The 8165-nt window shown below is 60.2% G+C and overlaps 1 protein-coding gene across 1 annotated transcript; it reads left to right on the forward strand.

Annotated features, from left to right (window-relative positions):
* Window positions 1-4577: 4577 nt before the first annotated feature.
* LOC307054690 (uncharacterized protein C8orf58) lies at window positions 4578-8165 on the forward strand (the record flags this gene model as incomplete). Its single annotated transcript, XM_079706535.1, is given in 8 exon segments — window positions 4578-4626; window positions 5764-6269; window positions 6584-6724; window positions 6872-6980; window positions 7109-7221; window positions 7421-7527; window positions 8054-8120; window positions 8124-8165. Coding segments are annotated over 8 exon segments (1134 nt in total).

Here is an 8165-nt window from a genome sequence, read left to right on the forward strand (position 1 = left end):
GAGAGTCTTCCTACATACAGTTTTTCTCCCCTCTTATTTCCGCCTCCCTCAAACCTCCACCCTACCAGATGCTTCACCACGTGACACTCCCGACTGAAGACACCCGCTCCTGTTAGTGGAGGGTCGTGCTCTTCCTGGACCCTCTTTTAAAGATGTGTGTTTTATTGGGATGATCCCTGGTAGAGGAATGAGTTTCTCACTGGGAGCCCGAGAGGGGAAGGGATGCTAGAGGGCTGGCAGCAAACAGGAAGCAGGCTCCTGCCCAGGCCCGTCTCCGTGAGACAGTATCTGCGCTGGCGCTCTGTGCCCCTTGCTCTACTTGGTATGGAGGCTGCTTGCCCTGCTGACGCACCCAGGGGAGCTCAGTGGGCCAGAGAGGGGGCAACATCTAAAGAACCTCCTGTGCTTGCCTGAGGCTGTCTGCGCCCATTTGAGAAAGCTTAACCTTGGACGGGGCTGTGAGTTAGCTTTCCCTGGGAGGGACAACCCTGCAGCGCCCCTACCCTGAGGACCACCACCCTCCAAGCCAGGGTTGGTCTGCCTGCCCGTTCCCCGGGAGCCCCAGCTGGCTTCGCTGGTGGTTGATTTGAAAGCTGCTGCTAGGCAGGGGGCAGTGGTCCTCTGCCAGATCTTTGGCTTGATTCACCCATCACTCCCAGTCCTAATCCCAGAGGACACTTCAGAAAGGTGCATGGGTGCTGCTGGGTGCTCTAGGCCTACCTTATTGCCCACTCAGCCTGAGGGAAAAGATCAAAGCTGGGCTTCAGAGGGTGCTTTGTGCTATCTGGCTCTTTTGGGAAGGAATCTTGGCAGAGACTGTGTGTATTGCCTCCCCAGGCACCTTGATGTAATTTACACCTTGGTATAATTGTCTCACCTTTTGCCTGGATGGCTGTCTTTATGTTCGTAGGGAAGATCAAGGCTGTCTGCGGCTCAGGAGTTGTCAGGCCAGAACTGTCTGGTCCCAAGTGGGATGGAACTGTCTGGTCCCACGTGGGATGAGCTCCTTGGCGCCACCTAGTGTCAGGGGTAGCCCTTGGCCGGGAGAATGCTCACAAAAGGGGATTCACTCCTCTGTAAATTCTCAGGTCCTGGCACAGTGGGAGTACAGAGATACAGCACTTTTCTGGCGTTCCTAAAGATAATAGTCAAGTGGCAGCAACGGAGATGGCATGCATGAAATAATGTTACATGGTAGTGAGCGTAAAGAACTCGTGCGGAACAGACAGGAGCGCCCTGAGAGTTCAGGGCAGGGGCCGTGGGTGCGAGAGGAAGAACAGGACACACACAGATGGAGGACAGACGTGCAGAGTGAGGGGGTGAGTGCAGGTGGCCTGATCAGCTTAGGGCAGCGGCTGAAAGCGACACTGAGATAAGATTGGAAAGGAAGATGGGAGCCTTGAATGTTGTGAGATATGGTTTGATTGGAAAGGAAGATGGGAGCCTCGGATGTTGTAAGATATGGTTTGAATTTCTCCTTGCGGCTCTGGGGACACTGAAAAATTTTCACAGGTAAGTGACAGGTGGGAAAAGGGTGTGTTAGAATCTTAATATGGTCAGATCTTCACCTGTAACAAACCATGCTGGGCTAGCTGTGCTCTAAGGAATGGAGAACAAAGGGGGAGTGGAGGCCCAGGGGAAATGGGTAGGCCAGTGAGCTGTTGAATGCCTTTCGAAGAGTGGACGGGGGTTCAAGCTACAATCCACCTCTCTGTGTCAGCCAGCTCTCCTCCCCGGGGCCAGAGGGTTTCAGCATCAGAGCTCCCTGCAGCCACACAAGGAGGCCGAGCTTGGGGGTGAACTTCTTCGGAAGACGGAGTTATTAGTCCATCTCATTTGTCAGCAGAGAAGGTTGGGAGCAGCCTTTGGTCTCTGCCCAGCTGGGTACACCCACCCCCTTTGACCCAGACGTGCTGGGGTGGGGAGGGGGCACCGCCCAAACATGCGGCTGTTCTTTGTCCAGTGCTGTGCCCTCTTTACTTTTTCTTCATTTGGGGGAATAACTTCAGAAATGATGACAGATTCGAGTTAGAAGCGACCTGAGAGAGCCTCTGATACAGCCTTCTATTGGAGATGAGAAAATGACTTTCCCAAAGTGACACCAATAGGTAATTCTAAAGTGCTTTAAACTCCAATCCTCATCATTCTGAAGTAGACACTGTTGTCGTGCTTGTTGTATAGATGAAGAAAGCGACGACAGGGAGGCTAAGCCGCTGGTCTGAGAGCTCCTAGCAGTAAGGAGAGGGGGCAAAGGGTGAGCCAGAAGCCTGACTCCTGGGTTTCTGATTTGCCCTGGGGTCTCTTGCCCTTCCCTTCCAGGCCATAAGGGAGGTCACCTCAGCTTCCAGCCATCTCTAATCTGGCAGGAGCTGCCCTAGGCTCTTGGCTTTGCCCTTCCTCGCACAGGGCCTAGCTCAGTGCTGAGCTGGCAGGAAATGTGCTTCCTGAAGCTGGGATTTCCCCGTGGAGGCTGGGAGGCATCGAGCATCCCTGGCCTCAGCCTGAAGGATGACTCTGCTGGGCTACCATGTGTCTCAGGAGCTCACAGTAGCTGCTCACCCCTCAGGTGGGCAGCAAGGGGGTCCATTCCTTGAAGCATCACTCAAAGGGAGATGATTCTCCTCCCATAGAAGGTGGGGTGAAGGAGAAACAGCCCTCTGGGCGGTAAAGGCCTGGCCCAGCTCCGGGCCTGGGGCTTGCCACAGTCAGGGCAGCAGAAGGCAGATGGGAAGGCAACATGTTGGCCCTCAACTGCGAGGGATCCCAGCCGCCCTGAAGATTCTGGCATATCTGCATGGAGAGGGGAGAATGGCCTGGAGGGGAGTGTGCCTAGTGTGTGTGTGTGTGTGTGTGTGTTCTGTGTGTGGTGTGAGCCCACACAGAGCCTCGTGCCGAGACACTGCATTCCTGCTGGCTGGGCTTCCTGCTCCAGATGCATTCCTGCCCCAGAGTCACCACGGAGATGGCTTGGAATCTGGCCCTACATTCTCCAAATTCAGGACAAGATCTGGCAAAGGTTCCCTCACTTTACCTCCCCATCCTCTGACTTCGGAGGGAGGAAGCCACCTGATGGCCAGCCCTCCTCCTCTCCTGCCCAGGGAGGCCTGGCGTGGGATCTTCACGGGCTGTTGGACTTGGGTAAAGCAGTTCCCCCAGGCCCAGGTTTCCCTCTCTGCACCTGGGAAAGAGGAAGGGGGGGGGGGCGGGGGGCGGTGCTTTCCAGGAGGGTAGGGTTGGGAGGGGGCAACCCAGAGAAGCCGCAGCTAGCAGGGAAGAGGTTGGCCTGAAAAATCAAGGTGTTAGGAGAGGCTCCCATTCTTCCCCGGGCTTAGCTGCAGGCCTGTTTCCCAGAAGTTAGAATGTTGTAGTTCGGGGCTCTGATTGCTGACGGCTCCTGCGTAGGGTGCAGGCGGAAGGGAAGGAGGGAGCTGGAGGTGGGCAGACTGTCTTCTCCCTCCCATCTAATAACCACTTGCTCCCAACGCCTCCAGCTCCAGCTCCGGCCCCCTCCCCCAGAGGCTCAGGTGCAAGTTTGCACGTCCGCCAGCTCCCTTATCTCCCTCCAGGGAATTTAGGTCCTGCTGGGAGTTTTCCAGCCTGGTGGTCGCCTTCCTCAGGAGGCTGAGGTTTCCTTAGAGGCCACCATCCCATCTGGTCACCAGGCTGTCTCACCGTCAGTGTCTGCCTGGGCTCCCAGCCCCCTTTCAGGGTGCTTGGGGGGTGGAATCCCACGGACCCAAAGAGTTTGGGGGCGGGGACCGGAGAGCATTTACACTTCCAGCACCTCAGGCTTGCCCTCCTGTCCCCCCTGTTTCGCTTCCCCGGATCCTGAAGCCCCCTCCCCCCGCGCCAGCCCCCAGCTTTAGGGTACCCGGGTGAGGAAGAGATGTGGGACGAGGAGGGGGTTCAGATCTAGCCCAGAACCCAAGGCGCTCTGCAGTTGTTGGAAAGGATCTTCCTGAGCCGGGAGTCACTTCCCCCTTTGATCGCGCCAGGTTTCTGAGAGCCTGAGTGACTTGCCCCAAGGCACACAGCTGGGAGCGCGGGTTCGCCGGTGTCCAGGTCCGCTCTCTTCCCTCCGCCTGCACGTGCGGCTCCATTTCCTTCCGCGGTCGCGTCCGGTCGCCGCCGCCCCCCATCCCCGCCCGGGTTCATTTCGGCGGCAGGAAGACAGACCCCGCTTGGAAACCGAGGGCGGGGTGACCCCGCGCCACGAACCAGACGGCGTCTCCGGGCAGGGCTCCCCGCTCCACGTCCGGCGCCGGCCGTCCGGGGCCGGCCGTGAGGGGCCGCCCGGGGCCCGAAGGACCGCAGATCGGGGGCCGCGCCCCGCGGGCACTGGGGGCGGGGGGGGTGGGTGGGACCAGGCCCCGCCCCCGCGGCCCCTCTCCGAGCGCCCGCACACCTGCGCACCCCTCCCGCCGTCCCTCCCCCATCCCCGCAGGGAGTGTCCGGGGGCCTCGCCCAGCCAGGTCCGGACGCGCACCCGACAGCGGCGCGGGGACGCCGGCCGGGATCGCTCCGTCCGGCTGCAGCGGCCACGGCCGGGGCGCCGTGTTGGGGACGGGACTGGGGCCATGCTGGGCCGGCGGCGCGTCTTCGCCGTGGAGCCGCTGGGCGGCCGGGGTGAGTCGCCCACCCCGGGGCCGGCCGGGACCTTTGGCCTGGAGCCGACTCCCGCGCCCGGGCCCCTGTCTGCGCTCCTCGCCCCACCCGGCACAGCCCGCCCGACTTCGCTGCACCCTCCTCTCTGCTTCCCTTAGGAAGGGCCGGGGGATCGCGCCTTGCCCGTTGGAGACCCTCTGGCTTCTGGCGTTAAACCGACCGCCACCTCCATCCCATTTCCTCCGGGCCCACTCCCCTCTAATTCCCTGTCTGGATCCTCCTCTGACCGGCCCCTGCCCCAGCCCGCAGTTGCGAAAATCTCTCTCCGCGGCGGCGGACCCCTTTCCAGAGGAGCCGCGCAGGGGTGGACTTCCTGGTCGACTTCCCTGCCCAGAGGGGCCTGGTTTGGCATCCCGTTCCAGCTCTCCCGCGTGGCGGGCAGGGAGACGAAGGCGGCCCTCCATCGTCTCCAGCCTCCGTTTCTGCATCCTTACAATCGGGGCACCCAGATCGCAGGAGAGCCTGGCACAGGCCAGGAGAGCTGTAGGAGAGGACAGCGGATGGGCGATCACGCTGCTTCTCCTCCTGCCCGCCTGGTTCCCTTTCCTCCGTTTAAATTTTTCCTTTTCAACTCTCCAAAACCTTCTGTTTCTCACTTAAAAGAACAAAAGTCCGCAATGGTTATAGCGATTGTTATTTTTACTACCCAGCTCCCCCCAGGAATTCCAGGACGGACTTCCTTTTGCATCCTGATGCCAGTTTGCGCCCCGGCTTCCCTCTTTGCGCCCTTCCCCCTCTCCCTGAGGCTGGGGCACAGTCATACTTCCCCATGGGGAGCAGTTGAAGAGGCTACCGCTCCCCAGTTATGGCTCAGAGGTCTTAGACCAAGCTCAGGGGCTGGAGCACGAGGGCTCCCTGGAAGAAAAAGTGCTCACCCCTCCAAGGCAGATATCACTAACAACTACTTTTGTAAAGGGAACCCCATTCTAACATCTCCCAGCCGGGGTTGGAGAGAGATCTGGGCGGGGCTGTGGCCGACCAGTCTCCTCCTGTCACCTCTGCCCCAGGACACTCCTCCTCAGGGAATGTCACCAGCTGCCAGGAATGTCGGGGGTGTTGGGGCAGCCTGCCCAGCCTGATGACTGACTCTCCTTGCAGATGGGGCTGGTGAGGACCTGGCACGTGGTTGTGTAGTGCCTGGAGTCACCAGCACCTACAGACGGATCACGGATGCCGCTCCAGGGTGGTCGGCAGACTCCTGCAAGGGGCATGGCCGGCTGAGAGCACCTGGGAGGCAGGTGCCGCTTCTCAAACTGGCCTCCCAGGACTCAGGAGTGGAGATGGCGGTTGGGGACAGGTCCCTAGCCACCTCACCGGGCCTTTCTCAAGACTCTCTGAACTCTGAGCCCATGCGGAGCGCTGAGCCCCTGGCCCTGGGTGCCATGGAGCCTCCTGCCCGCCTAAGCCGGCTTCTAGCCAGCCGTAAGCTGGAGCAGGTGCTGGAGCGGTCCCGCCAGCTCCCGGCTTCCTCTGCCAGCTTGTCACACTACCGCTGCCCAAAGCCGCCAAGCAACCCTGAGTATGAAATGCCCCTTTTTGGAGCAGGAGGACAGGAGGCCACCGAGGCAGAGAGTGACCTAGAGGCAGGCCTGGAAGAAGCAGAGGTGGTGAGTGCCAACTCTCAAGCGTGGGATGGAGAGGCCCCGCCCCCCAACTTCTTCTCCCTGGAGCTCTCTTGGGGTGGGGCTTTCCTTACCCCTCACTGATGGGTTGTGTGAGAACGTCTTACCTCACCCCGCCCCCAGCTGTGTGGAGGTGGGCAGGTCCAGGGCCTGCCTGGCACTTTGCCTGGCTGGGCACTGGGAGGCCAGCTGGGGGTGCGTCCCTCCTCTCACTCATCCTGCCCCCATCTGCTGGCCCCTTAGGGTGTGAGTCTGGTTGAGTTCAGAATTCTCCCCTGCCTCACTACGTCCCACAGGTGGGGGGCTTGGGGCCTGAAGCCTGGGCCTGCCTCCCAGGGCAGGGTCTTCGCTACCTGGAACACCTGTGCCTGGTGCTGGAGCAGATGGCGAGGCTGCAGCAGCTCTGCCTGCAGCTGCAGACTCAGAGGGCCCCTGGGGTGAGTGAGCTGTGGGCAGTCGGGCCAGCGGGCAGGCAGGTAAGTGGGGGATGAAGAGGATGGGGGGGACCCCTGGAACCAGGACTCCCTTCAGAACAGCCTCAGCCCTCTAGCCAGGCCCTGAAAGCCTGTCTCTCCTGTGCACAGGATCCTAAAGAGGAGGAGCCGGCCCTGGCGCCTTCACCTCCACCCTCTCACGCCCCGGGCAGTGAGGTACACGGGCAGTGGGAGTGGCTCAGCCAGACAGAGGAGACAGGTGAGGCGCAGTTGTGTCTCCGTCTGTATCTTGCCTGCCCAGGTCCCCACAGGCAGACCCCCTGAGCTCTGGGCTTGACGAGTGCCTTCCTGTTCCTGGCCTTGGGTAACTGGATTCTCTTTCCAAAGGAGCAAGAACAGCTTCACCCCCAAAGGTAGGGGTGCCCAGCGCCAGCCCTTCCAGGCTGTCAGAGGCCCTGGCAGAGCCAGCTCACACCTTTCCATCCTCCCAGGGGCACAGGGTAGGTGAGGGATGTACGTGGGGGCAGGTGACAGGATGCGGTGGAGGTCGGGGGTGGTTGGGATGTGTGCTAGAAAATGAGAGGGTTCCTGTTTGGAACAGGTGATTTGCCCTGGCTGTGCTGACAGCTATCTCTGGGAGCTTGGTCAGGGGTACGTTTTGGGGAGGGGCCCTGGGTGACCCTCTCACCCTCTGCTCAGCGGGATCTCTCCCACTGGAACAAGGTCAAGGTCCTGCTCAACCGGATCCGGTGGAGGAGCCCTCGACCTGCTGAAGCCGCTGCCCCTCCTGATGGCTCTGCCCCCAGGTGAGTCCTGTGGCCCAGCCCAGGGCAGAGGGAGGAGCCTGATGAGCTAGGATGCCAAGATTGTGCTGTCAGTTGTTATCTTCGTCCCTGCAAAATTTGAGAGACGTAGTCTTGGAGAGGGTGCTGGAAGAAACGGAAAGTGGTTAAAGCACCCCGTTTATGGGTGAGGAGGCTGAGGACTGGGCTGGGGAGGGAAGTCATCTTCCCGAGGCCACACGGTGAGTCAGTGGCAGAGCCAGGACCAAAAGATGGGAAATCCTCACGTAAGCCCAGCAAGCCCTCACCCCTCAAAGCTGAAACTTAGGTCACCTCCCTGGGTTTCCCCAGGAAAGCCAGGTAGGGCACACAGGATGCCACAGTGGATGCCGGGGCTTGGGGGGTAGGGGTCCTGACTGAATAATTCTCCAGGGGGGATTATCCCTGTCAATTAATATCCCCAGGGCTCCCACCATGCTTGGTCAACTCTGGGGCCATCGTTACCTTTGTTTCTTCCTCCTAGCCTAGCGCCTCCTTTCTTTCTCCACAGGATCGCATCAAGGGACCTCCCTGAAAGGCCTCCAGGCCGAACCCTCCAGAAGACCTTTATACCACCATAAGTGGTTAAGAAGCAACGAGCAAAAAACCTTACTGTATGCTGA

The sequence above is a fragment of the Hyperoodon ampullatus genome, assembly GCF_949752795.1.
Source record: "Hyperoodon ampullatus genome assembly, chromosome: 6".
Lineage (NCBI taxonomy): Eukaryota > Metazoa > Chordata > Mammalia > Artiodactyla > Ziphiidae > Hyperoodon > Hyperoodon ampullatus.